We start from the raw sequence: 19,401 nt of genomic DNA on the forward strand, positions 1-19,401 counted from the left end.
TTGAGGGCATTGAAACAACTCAATACAGTACAATATACATATTGTAGATCAATTGTTTTAAATTGTATTTGAATTATGGATTTTAGGAGATCAACAAAGGTCAGAACGGATATGCTGGACACTGGTTTATTCAAGTGGGAGGCAGTTCTTGGCTTTGAAACGGAAGCAAGCAGTGTAAACAATTTTCAAATGCAGGAAACGGTTATCTTTAACAGAGACAGGCAAAGAAGCAGTAAAGTGAATCATGTGGGTATGAGTATTACAGAGACTCCCAGTATGGATAATAAATTCCCCTGTTCCCCAGTAGAATATTCCTCAGAAGAAAACAGTAAACTGAATGACATACGGGTATGGAGTGAGAGCACTTCTTGCCGGCCTGCAAGCAGTTCATTTAGCCCCAGACAAGCAGTAAAAGACTCTAAAAGTGAATGTCATATGGCTATGATTATGAGTGAGAGTATTACCTCTCTTTTTAGCGGCAGAAAGGTATGAGGGGTATTGAAAAGAAAGAGCATAAAAAATCAAATCACAAGTTCAAGATCTCTTTCGCAAATAGTAGACAACAAATTGCTTGGGTAAGGTGAAAGGCGAGCGCACACAGAACGAAAGAAAAGCAAACAAAAGAAAAGGTGGAGAATGCTGATACAATTTTCGAGAAGCAACAAAAAATAAAAAAACTAAAGAAATAAAAGCGGAGCGGAAAAAAAAAGCTGGCAACGTGATTTGGTTGGCGATCATTGGGTAAACACAGTAGTGTGGGTTAGGGGGCGGGGGGTAGGGGGATATGCTTAGGCTATGGTAATGCAAATACAGTTCCGAAAATGACATAAAGCCTTCCACCGCACAGCACCACAAGAGACGAGACCCCCAGAAATTTATGCACAGCTCGGCGAAAGATCGCCAGGGAGCCGGCAGGGACGGAAATTTGAACGATTTCGAATGCACAAGCTGCCGACAATGCATAACTGATGAGAGGGCTGCTGCCTGGCCAAAACAAAAACAAAAATTCAAGAAAGATCAGAGCCTCGAGCCTCGGTCTGGCAATGAGAGAGGGGAGAGAGAGAGGAGAGCAGAGAAGAAACCCTTCACCGCGACCCACCGAAACCCATCGGCCCGACGAAACGGACTACTGCCGACGGCCGACGGCCGACTGCCGTCAGAGACGTCGTCAAGTGTAAATGACAATTGAAGTAAATACCGTCCGGTTGCGTTGCGCTGCGTTCATCTGTCCGCGAGAGTGTGCGTCGAAGGAGGGGGGAGGGGGGATGGAGCGGTGTCTGTTGCCTGTGTAACTGTGTTCGCTGCTCGAGTGGACCAGGCGCATAAAAATAGACGCAAATGCGCTGAATACACTGAAATAAATAAATAAATAAATAAACTTGCATCGCGTCGCCGTATCTAATAAAAATAACAATCGAGGGAGCGAGCACCTAGCGCGCACCCAGAGGCCGGCCACCGCACACCAAGTAACGGAAGAAAAGGACGGGGGAAAGCGGAGCGAATCGAACGAACGAGAATCTGCACCGAAAAGCAAACAAAACAAAACACACACAAAAAGAAAGACCCAGAACTAGAATCCCCGATAGAAGGATGCAACAGATTTGTGTGTTTTGTAATGTCAAAAACGAATACAAATTGATTGATTATCACCAATAAAACATCTTAATTAGCGGCTGAGATCTCGTCTCGAAACGTAATACATTTCTCAATTAGTCATAAGTAAAAAAAAAAAAATACCCAGAAAATATATATAAATATTTATTGTAAATACCGCGATGGGGAAAAAGTACTCAATGGCGGTCGGAAATTTTTACACTTTTTGCCATTGACAGCAAAATAATAATTGTATACAAGTAATAGAAATATGAGAGCGAATGACTGAGTACAAAGGCTACAAAGAGATCTACTCCGCAAAAAAAAAAACCAAATTTGCAATCCTTCTTCTGGTTTTTGAACATTGAACTTTGAACAAATACCCCAGAGATCTGCTGTTCTTTGAAATAGAAGAGCGATGGACAGACCTGTCATTTTCGACGACTGACTTTGGATACGACAAAACGTCGATCTCTTCGGCTGCAAGCCCACACCTAGCGGGTTTTTTTTTATACCCGATACTCAAAATGAGTACTGGGGTATATTAGATTTGTGGTAAAAGTGGATGTGTGTAACGTCCAGAAGGAATCGTTTCCGACCCCATAAAGTATATATATTCTTGATCAGTATCAATAGCCGAGTCGATTGAGCCATGTCTGTCTGTCCGTCCGTCCGTCTGTCCGTCTGTCCGTCCGTCCGTCTGTCCGTCTGTCCGTCCCCTTCAGCGCCTAATGCTCAAAGACTATAAGAGCTAGAGCAACGATGTTTTGGATCCAGACTTCTGTGATATGTCACTGCTCCAAAAATATTTCAAAACTTTGCCCCGCCCACTTCCGCCCCCACAAAGGGCGAAAATCTGTGGCATCCACAATTTCGACGATACGAGAAAACTAAAAACGCAGAATCGTAGAAGATGACTATATCTTCTAGAGTGCAAAATCTGAACCAGATCGTATAATTATTACAGCCAGAATCACGAAAACAATTTCACTCTTTCTCGCTCTGTCTCACTCTAACACACAGGTTTCATGGTCGGTTTTGCCAATTGCAAAATATGAGTTCAAGGATCTCAGAACCTATAAAAGCCAGAGCAACCAAATTTGGTATCCACACTCCTGTGATATCGGACCTTGACCGTTTCCTGTCCAAATTTCGCCACACCCCCTTCCGCCCCCGCAAAGGACGAAAATCTGAGGCAACCACAATTCTCAGAGACTATTAAGGCTAGAGTAACCAAATTTGGTGCACACACTCCTTTAAGATGTCACTATAAAACGTATATCTCAGAATTTCGCCCCCCCCCCATCCGCCCCCACAAAGGACGAAAATCTGTTGCATCCACAATATTGCAGATTTGAGAAAACTAAAAACGCAGAATCATAGATAATGACCATATCTATTAGATTGCTGAATCTGGATCAGATCAGATCATTTTTATAGCCAAAAGGAACAAATCAATTTGCAGTGGCTACGCAGCGCCCGACGTCACGCTCAGACTGATTTTCTGTCTCTCTCGCACGCACTCTTTGTCGTGTCGTTAAATATTAGCGGCGTCTGCCGGAGGAGAGCCATACTGACTTAGTATCGGGTATAACCTTAGAGTTGCGGTGTCCGCAGCAACTCACAACGTTCCCCCTCGTTTGAGAGTATTTTTGGAATCCTTCTGAAGAAAGGAGTCAACAAATGGGCACAAAGAATATTGTTACAATCCGACAAACATCGACTATCATTCGTTCATCAAAGTTCCACCTCAAACATTACGCCGTACCATTACTCAGCACATTTTGAGGCTGAAAGTGCTTTAACGGCAGGTACAGTTTTTCCCAGTTTATGCAACGGGAAAAGTAAATAAAGTTCCACGAGGCTCTCTTATCTAATAAAAATTAATACAAATATTATCATAAAATCAATACCCGATAACTGTTATTACTGAAATTCGACTAGATATTTCAATATTTACCATATAGGGTATATTTATGTATGGATCTATTACTGTGATTATTCATTCTTTGGTTTTTGCCACAGTCTGGCCATTGAATGCCAAAGAGATCGGTTCCTAAATGGTTCTTAAATTGTTTAAAAATTGTTGGCAAATGCTGAGATAAATGCAGACAGACAGACGGACGGACAGACGGATACGTTCTGCTGTCATAATCTATTTTCAGACGGATACGGAGCTCCGTTCCGCAAGTAAATGACACAATCATCGATTCTGTTTTTGTCTTTTGCGAAATTGCAGAAATCCAAAGCGGACAAATAGCCTAGAAAAACAGAGCCACAATTGAATGATTAGTTCAAGATAAATGCAATAAATGCCTGCCCCTCGCCCCGGAGACCCCGCACCACCCAAGCAACAATCATTCCGATCCATCGGCAGCATGCCCTCAGACTCGATTTGTCTTGGATTGGATTGGATTTGGATGGTGCTGCCTATGGTGCCGGGGTCCCCATTAGTTTCCCCCTCCACTCGCTTTCTTGGGCAAAGAAAATTGTACAAGTGGTGTGCCCTTTCGCTCGCTTCCTAGTTTCCCACAAGCCAGAGAAAGGGGGCGGGGTCGGAGGCGGCTAAACTGAAGCAAATGGTAGGGAAACTTCAAACACGCCATACAAATTGTGCTAATTTGCACTCAATGTGCAACAAATTACAGTACTCGAAAAATTCAGCGTCAAAAGAAAAGGAAATTAAAACCAACACAAGAAAGAAAGTAAGAAACAGTTTCCACCATCGAAACTTTTGATACCGCTTAACAATTTCCAACGTTTCAATATGGTATATGGTATAAACTTCACTATTAGTAAAGATTTTGAATTTTTTGGTGCGAGAATCTCTGGAAAAAAAACAACAGCTCAGATTCATTCGCAGCATATTTACTAGATTCGTTGATGATAGAAAGAAGGGATACTGACTATACAAAATAATTGTTAAAAACCAATCCATTCGCACGAAACAAATACCGAATAGATCCAACGATGCAAAGGCCGATTTCAGCGATACCTGAGGCAATATTTCTGTGTGAATAATTTTAGAATATTGCGCACTGATGTCTCTTAAAAATGGTTTTGAATTTACCCAAAAATGATTTATATGTATTTTTATTAATTAAAATTATCTTGCCAAAAAATACTGCCAAAATGAACCTGTGCTGATTTTAATAGGTTTTAGACATCAAAGTAAATCAAATTATATTTAAATCTGATTTTATTGACTTTTAAATTTTCAACTTCATGGACCTTTCCCTGAAAATACCCATATTTAATGGCTAATTAAATGAGGGGCACTTTAAATTTTGACGCAAGATATTCTAGAATTTTTTCACATCCTTCGCATTGGAAATAAGAGTATAACTCTCTATATATTTAGTTATAGTTATTTAGTATTATATTTATATTTAGTTAACAATTAAAACTATCTAGTAAATAGATGGAAATACTGGCAAAAAAAAAAGTTTATAGTATGCAGTTCCACCGATATTTCGAAAGCGTTTCCTTCTGCGTGCCGACACGACTATACTTTCCCTGGTTTCTGCTAAAACTATTTTATGTGTGGTCTATGGTCGTATATCGTCTCTTAGAGGGGTTATAAAAACGGAATGACAAAAGGAATGAAAATTAACACAAAAGCAAATCCAAAAGCCGTAAAATCTTTTCTGTTTTTCCCCCCATTTTTTTTTTTTTAACGGCTAGATTGCAATTCGAATTGATGACGGTACAGGAGATGAAGCAGAAGAAGAAAAATTAATAATAACTGTAAACTGTTGCGAGGAGAGCCAAAGCCGAAGCCATAAATAAAGACGGAGCGAGTGGGATGACCATAGACAGAGCATAGAGCCGCAGCCCAGAGCCAGGGAAAAGAGCGAGAGGGAGAGAGATAATAAATCGCTTGTATGCAAACATAAATTTACATTTTTGATGATAATTCTTGCCACCCGGTGAGCCGGCCCCCCTTCCATTCTCCTGCCAGAGTTGCGCAAATTAAAATCGAAACAAAAGTCAACAGAGAAGAGAGACCAGGACATGGACCATCCGGCCAGTAGCCAGTGGCAGCCAGTAGCATCCAGCCACTCAATGGAAGAGGTTTAAGAGAGTTTGACAATGGCAATGTTTAACTAATTAAGAGATGAGACGAGAGCAGAGCTTTTCATCTGGAACAGTTTGCGACTCTAATGGAGCCATAAAAAAAACCACAACGGACAGCTGCAGAGACAACGAAAATTTGTAATCAAATTGTAGCGAACATGGTGCCCCCAGGGAGAGAGCGAGAAGGAGTAAGGAGAGGTGTGGGCGAGCGAGACCCCAAAACAGGCACTTAATAAATCATACCCCCCGCCACAACGGAAAATTAGACAGGGGCCCGCGAAGAGCAGAGAGAGAGAGAGCGACAGAGAGCACAGTGTGGATGAGCGGGAGAGAGCGGTAAATGGTTAGCATTTTGCCAGCCAACCCAGAGACAGGGGGCGAGCGGGACTTTGTGGGGGGTGCGTGCTGCTGTGCTGCTGCTGGTGTGGGATGTGTTGCCTTTTCGCACATAATCCAACAACAAAGCAACCCACTTGTGGAACTTGTTGGCTTTGACAATTTTGGCTTAATTGCAGCGGACGCCGGGCGCAGAACCGAAAGGGAAACACCAGAAAGGATGCCGAGTGCGAAATTGTCTCTTTCGCACACCGAGCTGTGATGCCGCTGCGTGTTCGGGCGCGTGTGTATGTGTGTTCCTGCTCGAGTGCATCTGTGTGTGTGTGCGCTAATAGGCGGAGCAATAAAAGCCACAGCGAAACGGAAGAGTGGACGACAAGTGGACAAAGAGGGAGGCCGGCCCGGCGAGACACAAACCAGGCCACCAACGGGATTCGGGCCAGGGACGGACGCATCTGGGTGGGGAAGGGGGTAAGGTAATTGTGTGTGCGCGCGGTATAATGAAATGAAGTAAAAGTGGCCTGGGGCATATTGATTAAGAGAACGAACGCCTGCCTCTGGAAAGTGAATCAATGGAAATTCTCAAGTGAATTGCAGCAGCCTCAAGTGCAGCCATTTAAAGCGGGGCGGAACCAGAAATAAACCCTAATGTATTCAAATTTACAACAAAAAACAAAGAAAACATTTAAAAGTTTATTCGGAAAATATAAAAGAGCAGAACTATCTTTTAAACCAAACAAATTACGTGCCAAATACTTAAAAAATATTATAAAAAAAAAACATTAAAAACTAAAAATATAGAAAACCCACCTTTGAGAATAAAAAATTTAATAAACACCCAACAAAATAAATAAATATACTTTAAACATAAGGAAGAATATTAAAAACCATACTGAAAATGTACAAGCGCACTAGATATACTAAAAAGATACTAAAAGTACTTTAAAAAAGTACTAAAACCCGCAGATCTATTTAATGAAAAAATAAGAATTAAAGTAACGTTATCACGTAAATGAATGACTCTACAAAAATATACTCGTACTGAAAATTGTAATACAAATTTGGAAACCACTATACCATGTTTGAAGCCCCATTAAAGGGTGTTTAAATCAAGTAAAAATTCCATCAAATAAACTGCGGATCAAGTGATTCAGTGGAATGGAATTCTGTTGTGTTTTTATTAGAGTTCTGTTGAATAGTTAACATTCATGAATATAAAATGTATATAATCGACCCTGAACCAAATCAGAACGAAATCAGAATTTGAAAACTGAAATTTATTGTTGAAATTCTTTCAACACAAATTCTCACTGAATGCGTAATCTTAAAAGCAACTGTATATGGAATTACATTTCCAAAGACCCCAAACTGAATAGAATGATACTCAAAAAAAGTACTTTACTTTACCAATTCCTACAAATTATAAACAATAGTATTTTGGGAACTTCAAAATAACAAACAAAGAACAAGAAAGGTCCAATCTAATGGATTTTAGGAAATTTCAAAAGGAAAATTTGGTCCGCTCCAAAAAAACGATCTCAAAATGCCATTCCGAGAGACACACAAAATTTGTTTAGATTAGCAACTTAATTTTAAAATTGTTGTGTTATCAGTGATCCCAATGATCTCCCCACCGTTTTCCCACCGTTGAGATGAGTCGGCTCCTCACCCTTTTCTCCTCCCTGTAAGGCAACTTTGTCATCTGCCTCTGAGTATTTCTCTATTCCCCCTATTCGGGCATCTGGCTTATCTAATCTGCTGCTGCTGTGGCGCTGCTTTTGCTTCGTTGCCTGGCTCTGCCGTTGCGACACTTCCTAGACACTAGCGAGCGAGATCAGCAATTCATATGAGCAGCGGCAGCACTGCTTCTCTGCTGCTCTGCTCTGCTCTGTGTTTCCTAGGCAAAGGTCAGTTGTAATTATTTCTGTTTGCAGGGTATTTGAATGCCCTATAGCTGGAACTGGAGCGTTAACGGAAACCGAAACGGAACTCAGCTCTCCTCTCTGCTTTGCCGACGGCACAGCAAACCTTTTTACTTAATTTGATTGGAATATGCGCACAGGAGGGCCAGGCAGGGCCAGGCAGGGCCGTCCGTCGGACGGTCGGTCGGCATGTCAGTGGGGGATTATCACGCAGCAGCATCCACACCACACACAATTTGCTCATCTCTCCCGCACACTCCCACTCCCGCTCCCGCTCTCCCGTCGGTCTTCTGTGCTGCTGCCGCTGTCAGGTCTGGCTTGTGCTGCGCTTTGGTTGGCTGATTGTTTCTCTGGCTCCCGTTCTCGTCCTCGTGCTCGTGCTCTCTGCTACTTCCTCTCCCTTTCGACCGCTCTCGCTCTCTCTTCCTTGCTTCGGTGGCTGCCAAATGTCAAAAGCGGTGAAAAATGAAGCCCTCGGCTTTTGATGTTCTCCTGGTGTGTGGCGTGTCGTACTCTCTCTTCTGTCCTCTCTCTCTCTCCCCCCCCTCCCGATCAGTCACCGTGGCTGGCACCCTCTGCATTAATTTTTCATTGGCGTGTGTCCGACGGACGGGGGGCGGACGGGACGGGACGGCAGGCAGGCAGGCGAAAAACCAACAGACGGCATGGGATAAATCCATAAAACAATTTGAGAAATTAAACAATCAAAAGGCGTTAAGTGTTGCTGACTTTTCCTGAGGGGTTGGTTCTTCTCGGTTTGGGTTCGGTTCGGTTCGGGATTTTCTGGTTGTTGCTGTTGATTACCGTTGTAGCTGTGGATGTGGCTGTGGCTGTGTTATTGTGACCCAGCTGCTGGTAATGTCCTTGTTTGCTTAGTTGATTAACCCGACTAAACGGGGGGCGGGGCGGCAGAGAGTACTGGTGGCAGTCGGTAGTCGGTGGTAGTCTCAACAACTGCCGGAATAGACAGCTGCGAGAGCGAAAAGCATTTGGCTTGTCACACATCGTAGCGGTTTATGTTTATATTTTTATATGTTCCCGGACTCATCCAAGCCGACAGGCACTTCTACCCACCACTTGGGCTTCTCATCACTCTTCGCGGGAGTCGAGGAGGGGTGTGAAGCAGTTTACTTTTCCGCATTTTATTAGATTTTATGATACACTTGACTGACCCGGATTCGGTGTGAGCCTGGATCCCCCCGATGGCATATACACCACTCTATACCAACTCCACTCGGCAGCAATTGCAGCATTATTTGATTACATTTGCCTTTGATTGAGATAAGTGGAATATTCTGTTGCAACATGATAAACGGCGGGGTGGGGGCTAAAAGGTACATACTCTTACATAGTATTTAAGGGCATCGAGCGCACCCTTTTTTCCGGTAAAACCGAATGACAGATGGCAATGCTAAGGGTAAACGATTAATGATAATAAAAAATCAAGAAATGTGGCAAACTTTCATATACTCGTACCACTAGCCCATTCGGATTTATGTGTTAATAAAATTTCGACGCGTGACCTGAGACGGAAAATGGATTGAGTGGAACGGGCAGCCGGGAGGGGAGGGGGAAACGATGGTTTAAGAGGTACTCCCACATGTACTATAATTGTATTAAAAATACATAAATAATGAAGGTGCTCGGTGCACAGTGCAAGTGCCCTAAAAAAAAACAAGCAATAAAAAACCAATAAAATACAAACAACTGTAATGATTTTATGGTAACATCTCAAAATTAATAAAACATACAGCACATACTGAAATGTAATAAAAAATAACATTGTAAAATATACTAAATGTAGTAATAAGTGTAATACCAAAAACATACTCAAATCTATTGAAACGTTTTGAAATGTACTTTAAAATTACTCGAAATACATAAAAATACCATAAAAGGCAAGAAAAGATATCCTGAAATCTAATAAAATTCACGAAAAATTCGGAATACCGAAGAAAGTCTGCATAAAATACTGAACTGATAGAAGCAATCCGAAAATTTAGCGAAATGCAACAAAAATATAATAAAATATATCAAAACAAACTAAAACAATAGAAAATATAACTAATTCTGAACAACATACTGAAATATTAAAATGATATACACCGAGAGTATCTAAAATACTCTGCAATTAACCAATATGTACCAAAACATACCGTAACACTCTCCCACCTACGAAAAATACTGAAAATTTACCAGAAGACTGTATAGAATATTAAAGTCTAATAGGAATACCATAGAAAGCAAGAACAAATATGCTGAAATATAATAAAATTCTCAGTACCAAAGGAAGTCTGCATAAGATACTGACCCGATAGAAAAATACTGAAAAATGCACTAGCCAACATGGACTACAATATACCAATGTGTATTTTTTGTAGGATAAACCTAAAGCTTGTTTATTAAATGTTTATGCAGAAAAGAACGTGTTTATACAATTTCGACTTCCGTTTAGAGAACAGAACAGAGAAACATCTATCGAATGATGCTCCCTAAACGCTCCCAAACAAAAAGCATGCCCCGACGAGACGCGACGCGACGCGACGCCCTTCCGCAAGTCTTCTTTGGCATTCTTTGAATTCTTGTTTCATCTAAATTCTGCTTCTGTTTGCCACATTGTTGACATTAATCACATTTTAATTATAAGGCCAGATCGGCAGAGAGCGGGCCAGAGCCAAATTCGATTGTTTATTTTTGCTGTATTGTTGCTTCTTTTCTGCGCAAATGCTTCTAAATTGAATGTGCAATTGGCCGGGCGCCCAACTTAATTAAACAAACAAATAGAAACAGAAGCGGACAAAGTACAAGAGTACGAGGGTACGAGAGTATATGGACTTGTATCTCTGGCTTTTCTCTGCAAAATCATAGAGTGAAAATGGAGAGTGCCGCGCCCCCCACAATTTTGTGGCTGCCACCTGCAATTTGTGTCGCTCTCTCCCCCCCCCCCTCCCACTCTCTCTTGGGGCTTAACACTTTGCTACACAGACTCGACAGACTCTCCAGCTGACATTTGGGGATTTGCGGGGCTTTGGGCAAAAGTTTGCACAGAGAGAAATTGTATAAAGGCTGCTGGAAAACGAGAAGTGGAATTACTTTCGTGGCTTTCGTAGGAGCAAGTTTTGCTCTAAAGATGTAATAGAATTCATACCCTAAATTACACACAATCCCAGGTCCAATCCCATGAGGGAATTTTCTGTTCTGGACGCTTTGGAGCCGCTTTATTTGATTACGAAAATAGTTTTGTGTCCAGCAGCAGCAGATGGCCAAATGGGATAATGTGGGCCAGCAATATTAGCATACAAATTCCATACGACAGATCCCCTTGGCCAAGCATATCTCAACAAAGTTATTTAAATAGATAGCCTTTTTGGCGGGGAGATTGGCTAATGGTCGTATTCCCTTTAGACTGCGCTGAAAGGCAGAGGATAGCACGGGATACAACGAGAAATGAGTGTTGGTAGCCAGCGCCGTTAGTCCAACATAAACGATGTTTACCAACACTAAGTACTTCTCTCGCTCTTCCTAGTTTTTAGTCTCAACCGTCCGCCAGTTAGATCTAATGAAATACAGCCATAAACGCAGAACTTCTCAAGCGGGAAACAGCTTTTCCTGCGGTGATTAATCTTAATAAATTATGCATTTATTATTGCTCTTGAAAATATCTGTTAACAAAGGAATCGTTCAGGCGAAAACCATATTTACCCAATTTATTCAAGCAAATTTTTTGAGTAGAAGCAAGCGTGGAGCGACACTAAGATACATCCGTAAAGACTCTTCTTTTAACAAGTTGCCTTTAATATTCGACTATCCATAAGAATTTAGCAACGTTTTCAGTGATAATTTACATAGAATAAATTAAAGTAAGCTTTAGCGCTTAAGTACATTAACAAATGTCTCCTTTAAGCCTAAACAGACTGTGATTTTTCGCAGTTTCAAAGAATTTTCACCTTCTCCTCATTAGGCCGAGTGCTAAAAGCTGATGAAATGTGCCAAAGATCAACATTGACATGAACCAAATATGACAAAAAGCGCTTTTACACCTTTATATGTGTGTACCATACCATGCACTATCCAACGGCCATTTGTTTTAGCCCCTGACTGTAGAAGCTGCTAACAAAAAAAGTGCTAAAAATTAAATTAAACAGGCTGTAGCTTGGCCCACATCCACATCCACGAGATATTTATGTTAAACCATTCGGAATAGAAGAAAAGAATGGGAAGGAAGCCAACAAGTTCGGGGGCCACAAAATTTTCAAGAGCATGACGTAAAAACATTCTAATTGCTGCGCCCCTTTCGAGTTCTTTACGGGGAAAACATTCCCCGAGTACACATTTTAATTGAGTCTGAATTGGCCTTCTTACGCGGAGACTTCCAAAAATGTTTATACAATGTATCCCATAAAAAAAAGATCCCATCAGATCCCCTCGGAGCAGAGTGAAAGTGTCGGCTTTTGGGTTGGGTGTATCCGATATGCCAAGATATATGGCATTTAATATTATTTAGCGCTGAAAAGAGACTCACGAAATCCCGAAAATAAGTCAATAAGAAATCTCTTTTCTCGCGAAATATGTACATGTCGTCTTCTTTTCGGGGTATAAAGAGACACGGCAGAACTCTGGATATTTATTTATTTATTTTTTTTGGTGACTGAAAGCTGTCGCCATTGACCTTAGCTTTGGGGTCTGGGGATCCGAAAAATGCTACGGGTATGAAACGATGACGCAGTGGAATCGACAACGATGATAGCGTCATTAGCATTATGGAAATGAGTACAAAAACGTTTGGCTGTTGTTTCTTTTGGAACTTGTCCAAGTGGGTTCTTCATCATCGTCTGCATGGATCAGATGATCATCATGATGGTTCGTGAATCGTCTCCATTGATTCACAAAGAGGGGCATCTGCACGTGTGAGGGTATGTGCCAATGGCCAGTGCCCAGACTTGGCTTTCATGCGGTCTGACCAGCTTCGGAGTTCAATAAACTATGGCTCCCAGCCAGATATCGGTTGAGCACCGAACTTCTTGGGCAGCACAGTTCTCTACACTTTCTCTCTTCAGAGAGGCGACAGTTGAGGGGAGGATACCCTTGCAGAGGGCAGTATACGTTGCACAAATTTCCCATAAACGAACGGATACCCAATCGTTTTCGGAGCTGGAGTTTCCGACTCCCTTTAAAATTTTTGTAGTTATAATTCTCCTTAGCTTGATATAAATCGGACAAATATGTCACATGGCTGTCGTCCTGGGGGCAAAGAGTGTAGCATTTGATATAAAGTCATTTTTTGGACATTTTTTGAAAATTCATTTTAGTCATTATGTTCTAAGAACTCATACAACACACAACAAAACAAACCAACAAAAAAAAACACAAAAACAAAAATACACAAAAAGAAATAAATTTTAGAAATTAAAAAAAAAATAAAACCCGATAATGACGTCAATAGTTCCGGCACCGCCGGCAGGAGTCGGAGCTGCCGTGCCAGTGTGGTTGAAAATCGATTGGAGTCCTGAAATAGAGCATGGCATTTACAAGGACTGGGGCTCGTACTACTCCCACCGGCGGAGGGAGAACATGGCCATGTACTACTACAACAAGGCCCTCTCCATGATGCCAGAGGACTATGTGACCCTTTACCACCGCAGCCAGACGAAGCGGAAGAATGCCCAAACAGAAGGCGCCCTCAAGGACTGTGGCGAAGCCAAAAGTATGTTCCCGCTCGGAGAATGTCCGCCTATTACTGATTTACGGATTTACTGATTTACAGGAATTTTAAAGGGACTCAAAATCAAAAACGCTCCGATTAATCTGGAAATCTGTGATGCTCTCTACGAACTGAATCAGTTTGAGAATGCCAAGGCGGAATTGCACGATAATACACGGATCTTCAAGGGAAACAAGATCAAAGCCTTTGAGAACCGTCTCGTTGTGGTATGATTGATCTTCAATGCGTTCTCCCAAGGATTCCGTTTCATTTATTTGGTTTTAGGTTGACGAAAATATCAAAAACTGTTGTGGAGAAGAGCTGACACAGTTTATATCCGCGAATGAAAAGCTGTTGATCCAGGTGAAGGAAATGGAGCTCAAGGCCCAAGGGCAAGTGCAGAACAAGCCGCTGTGGAAAGTCCTAAAAGAGCTAAACAAATGCGATGTTTTGAGTATCCTGGAAATCGAAGTAAGTGCAAGACCTTTACATTTTTTCGCCCAACATGACTCTCTCTCAATTCCTTTAAGGACGAATTACTGTCCCCACTGGAAATAGCTAGACGAAATCGGGCTTTCAATGTCTTTAATCAGATCTACATGGACAAGTCATGGATTGATGTGGTTTTTTTGAAGAAATTGCTTAGGTAACTTTGTTTCAAAACTAAACCATTGATCGTCTGATCATCTGGTCGTCCACTTTCTGCAGGAACCCCACTCTACTTCTCGAACAGTGTCAAAACTCGAAATATTTTTTGGGAGCTCTCAATAAAAAGAAATATGAGGAAATCAAAATTTTCTTGGTATGTATAGATCACGCTTGGAAATATACACAGATTGTACATAAATTGTGTTCCAGAAAATGCTTCATGCACGTGCTCCCATGTATTACATTCAATACAACAAATTCACGAACAAGAAACTGATGAACAAATTCCGGGAGGACTGTCTGTTCCGTAAGCAGTACCAGACAGGTCGTAACATGCGTTCGGTGTTGAGGAGCATTCGAAATCTTCGGGCCGTCGGTAACGTGACGGTGAGTTTTTCCTAATTTTTTGGGAGCCATCAAGGAAACCATTATTGCTGTCTACAGCGACTCTCGAAGTACGTGGAGGAGGTTATGGGAGACTACGTTGTCCTGAAAACTAGTCGGATTATGCCCTGGAAATTTGAATTCATGAACGAAGTGTACAACACATTGGCGCTGGCATTTGCCGAACAGTGTGTAGTCCCCCCCGACAAGAATCGTCAGGAGGACAAGGATGCTCTTCTCAAGCTGCTTTGCCTTCCCACCGACAAGTCCTGGGAGGTTCAACATTTCGTGTTTGGAGACCGCTCCACTCATCAGGCCTCCGATGTGACGGATCTGTCCATGTCGAAATCGAGGTAAGAGTCTCCGTCCCACCAACCCATCCACGCCACTATTCCAGAAACTCGTAATCCTCCAGGCAGTGGATATCCCGACTGGAAAAACGAATGCTGTTCGCCAAGTACTCGATCGAGAAATGCTATCTATTGCATCAGATTGGCTACACTCATCTCAAATCCAATCGCTTCGATGAATGCTGCTTTATAGCTAGAAAGGGCATAACAGGTAGGGATTCTTCTTCGTAGTTATAGCCATATCTGACTTAAAAACTCATTGTTTTTCCAGAGACCAAGAACTGCAATAGCTTGATATGGAAATTTCTGTGCACTCTTCTGATCATCAAGTCCAATGCAGCCCTCCACAAGGTGGAACGCACCAAGGAGTCACTGATTAGGGCTCAGAAAATTATAGAAGAACTTGCTTCTCCCAAGCTTTCCCATTTCGTGGACGTTTGCATGGCCTGCAATGAGGAAGAATGTAATCTAAAGAAACAACGCGGTAGCTTCTCAAGGCGTCAAAGTCCGGAGTCCATGCACAGCCTGGACACTGAGCCAAGTTTTGATAAGTAATATTCACAGCCTTCAATTGAATACAGTATCAAATACATGACATACATTAAATATCCATACTCCTCCCATATTTCTCAATTCAATGTTACAGAAACGAGCGGTAGCGTTGTGAGGCGCGGCAAGGGCCGCGGCTCTACCTTCGGTCTCTTTCGGCACTCAGTCTTAAATGTGAGCTTATGATTTCCGATTAATCTGAGCTGACGATTGCCGCATGATCTCTCTGTAAGGAGGGGGGGAGCTCTCTGCATTATATTTGAAACTCAATAGCCAAAAAGGTATCCTATGGGACGCCTTTGGAGTCCGACATTTCAACTTTTGGGGAGGGATCCTCGGAGATCTCCTTTCCAGCGGACACTAGAAAAACAATCGCTGTAACAGAGGGTATATACAGTATCTAGCCTTTTGCTTTCGCGCTTTATTTCCCATCTTTGTCTGCAGAGATTTCGAGTACCATCGTAAAAATGGCTGTTGTGTGTGAAAGCCGTAAGAGCGTATGCAAACAGACGGAAACAGAGATATTTATCAGGCTGTTGTGTTGTGTTGTTTTGGCTTAAAGAAGCTGCAAATTGAAACACAGTCTCCACAGACTTTTGTACATATTTAACAGATTTATGTACATATGTATAGACCGTATAAAAGTTTTGGAGCAGAAAATGTCTTCTCAGCGCTTACCAAAGCGTAACTCTTGTCTTTTGGTTTATTAAATCAGAGTCGAAGATAGAACCAGACAAGATCCCACATACTCGTACGAGTGTTTTTGTACCCTTTGCGGGCACCGAAGCCTAACCTGATAATCGTTCTGTCACTTCGGCAGAAAATGACATCTCTACGAGTCCCTCTAATTGGCAAATTGTGCAGCCATTCTCTTTGTGCAGTCACAGTCGGCAAACCTCCTCATGGCGTGGTGGAGAATTAAATTTCCTTGATATAGAACTTTTGTGCAGAGTTCCATTGGATGCACATTATGTCTGGATGCGCTGTGCGAATTTCACATAAGCGAACGGACACATTCGTTTCCAACGACATAATAACGAGATCATTCGCTGTGAGCGATATGGGATTTCTTTGGATTAAATCCGAAAAATAAATGTAAAATAATAAGTCCAAACACCGACTGGAAGTATTTTTATAATATTTTCTTCAAAACCTTTTGGTATTTTGAGTAATTTTCTAGTATTTTTGTGGTACTTTAATGGGTATGTGTTTTAAATTTAAAATTTTCTATTTTTTTTTAGTATTTTGTGGTATTTTAATGAGTATGTTTTAAATTTAGAATTTTTTGGTATTTTTTATTTTATTATTAAATCCGAAACAAAAATATAAAATAATAAGTGGAAGTATTTTTATTATATTTTCCTCGCAACGTTTTGCTATTTGGTATTTTTTCTCAAACCGATTTATTTTTTTGTATTTTCAGTATTTCTTGTAATTTTAATGAGTAAATGTTTTAAATTTAGAATTTTGGGGTATTTTCTTAGGTATTTTTATTTTATTATTAAATTCGAAAAAATAAATATAAAATGATAATAATTCTCTTTGGAATTTTTAGCGGTTTAGTATTTTTCTAGTATTTATTTGGTATTTTAATGAGTATATGTTTTAAATGTAGAATTTCTTGCTGTTTTCTTAAGTATATTTTCACTAAACCCCGAAAAAAGGAAGAAACTAAGAAGAATCGTACAGTGATACAGTCAAATACCCCTCCGAGACTCAGATTTTCTCCCTTATTCGATCATAGCCCTAAGTCGTTTAATACCTAAGTGATTCTATGGCTTACCAACGCTTTATTGGACAGACGGGTGGTGTTGGTGGTGCCATGTCAGTTATGTTCTCGGTTTCAACAAATTGATCATCAGATATGTACAACTGTCATGATTTAAACACTACATTATGGACGGAATGGACATTAAATTGTGCTAAGAGGCCCCATTATTTACTGTGACATTAAAATGGGTCTCTCTAAGTGGGTGACCAACCAGTCCGTGTAAATGGACGAGTACTTAAACTAACTAAACGTCGAATTTGGCCCTCCCTCCCCCGTCCAGCCACTTCCACTATTAGCATTCTTTATTTGTTGCCATTTGTTGCCTCTCGGCATAAATCATATTATGCTTTTGTCTTATTAGCCCATTGACATGTGAACAACATGAAAGAGATAATTTATACGCTCAAGTCCCCGGAAAGTACTTCAGAATCAATTTGAAGAGGCCAAATCCCAAGTGCCTGGGAGGAGAACCATTGAATGGATGGAGTAAACCTCTATAACACTCACACGATGCCGACCGATACGCCCATTTGATCAAAAAATGTGGGGTGGATGCGGTGTCGGGGCTGGGGCTGGGCTGCGCTTCCGGACATCGCACAATTGAGTGTCTTTGTGGGGGGCGTCCAAAAACGAACCAACGAAAAAAAAAAGAGAGACAGCTCCGCGAGACAGGAGGGGGAAGGTGGAGAGTGGCGACTACGGAGATCCAAGAGCCGAGACCCAGACATGAGACAAACGTATAATGTGGCTTACATTAACAGACACGCAACTTAAATCAGATTAACATACAATATAAAGGCCACCACCGAAAAGTGAATTCAATTTCCACTCACTTTCCTTATCGTTGTGGCCCCCACTCCTCCTTCGCCTCTCAATTGAGGCTTACAATCAGAGAGGGGGCGAGGGAGCTGCAGATTATGTAATTTCTTCTCTTCTACTTCCATCTTCTCGTTCCTCAGCTTCTGTTCGGCTTTTTATGTGTGGCCATAACAAATTAATTAAGATAAAAAGAAGTTTACGATTTACGGCCGGCCACATGAAGATCTAGTCCAATAGATTGCCGCAAGAGAGAGGGGGAAAGAGAGAGATCTGCCATGGGGCTAACCCCAATTTCTCCCCCAAACCATATTTGGTGAGCTCAGCGTCAATCGTATTGAGAGCATGTTCCGGACAAATACGAATACAGCCCACGCACGTACTGTCCCGGAAATAATCATAGCTACTAAAAATAGTCCAAGCAATCTGCAGTCGAGCATCTGTAAACGGAACCCCTAGGAAGCACTTCATTATCCTGACACACTTTGGAACCGTTGTGCGAGAGGGTCCTTCAGTACCCCAGTTCCCCGTTCCCCGTTCCCCCTGGGGGCCCCACTTCACTGGGGCTCATTAAGTGGGCCAAGCGACACCAGGCCGAAGCTTGAGACGAGCGAACTGCAGGTGGAAATGCAGCACAGCCGGCCGGAGGGCATTGCACATGGTATCTATGGGATGTCCTGCCGTTGGACGGGCAGTATCCCTGCATCTTATAAAGAAATCATCAGCCAAAATGCTGTCTTTTCGATTTATCATAATTTGACTGTAATTTCTTTTTACTTTCCATCTTCCAACATGAATCATGGAGATATGGAGGCGGAAATGTGAGCACTAATATTAAATAGTCAAAAAAAAAGAAAGAAAGAAAGAGAGAGAGAGAGAGAGGGAGAGGGAGAAAGATACACCAACAATAACTGAATGGCTCCTCTAGTGGCAAATGAAAAGTAAAAGTCAAATAGAGCGCAACAAATGCAAAAAGCCGCCAGACAACCAATAGACTACAAACCAACAAAAGCAACAACAACAACAACAATTTCAAAGTTACGTACACACTGTAACTGTAGATATAAAGTAAACGTGCGGCAGCTCGGCTCTGTAAACCGGCTCTCGGCTACAACATCGTCATCATCGACGGCGTCGTCGTCGTGTAGAGAGGAAACAGCATTTGAGAAGGAACTGAAGCGGAAGGTGTGTCCGAAACCCAAATGCCCTGGCAACAATAGATTAATAAAGATATTTATACTCTGGAAGTACTTC

General features: G+C 41.7%; 2 protein-coding genes across 5 annotated transcripts in view; one reads left to right on the forward strand and one right to left on the reverse strand.

The window, feature by feature from the left end:
• LOC6592105 overlaps nucleotides 1-19,401 on the reverse strand; it is a 37,892-nt gene that overhangs the window by 7,622 nt on the left and 10,869 nt on the right. The window lies entirely within an intron of this gene.
• LOC6592106 lies at nucleotides 13,327-15,625 on the forward strand. The gene is made up of 9 exons (XM_002017253.2): nucleotides 13,327-13,632; nucleotides 13,693-13,856; nucleotides 13,915-14,100; nucleotides 14,160-14,275; nucleotides 14,338-14,431; nucleotides 14,488-14,664; nucleotides 14,722-15,014; nucleotides 15,077-15,222; nucleotides 15,283-15,625. Exons 1-9 carry the CDS (start codon nucleotides 13,359-13,361, stop codon nucleotides 15,564-15,566), a joined length of 1,734 nt encoding a protein of 577 aa, XP_002017289.1. The 5' UTR covers nucleotides 13,327-13,358; the 3' UTR covers nucleotides 15,567-15,625.

Source organism: Drosophila persimilis, unplaced genomic scaffold (genome assembly GCF_003286085.1).
Source record: "Drosophila persimilis strain 14011-0111.01,24,50 unplaced genomic scaffold, DperRS2 tig00000000-arrow-pilon, whole genome shotgun sequence".
NCBI classification, from domain to species: domain Eukaryota; kingdom Metazoa; phylum Arthropoda; class Insecta; order Diptera; family Drosophilidae; genus Drosophila; species Drosophila persimilis.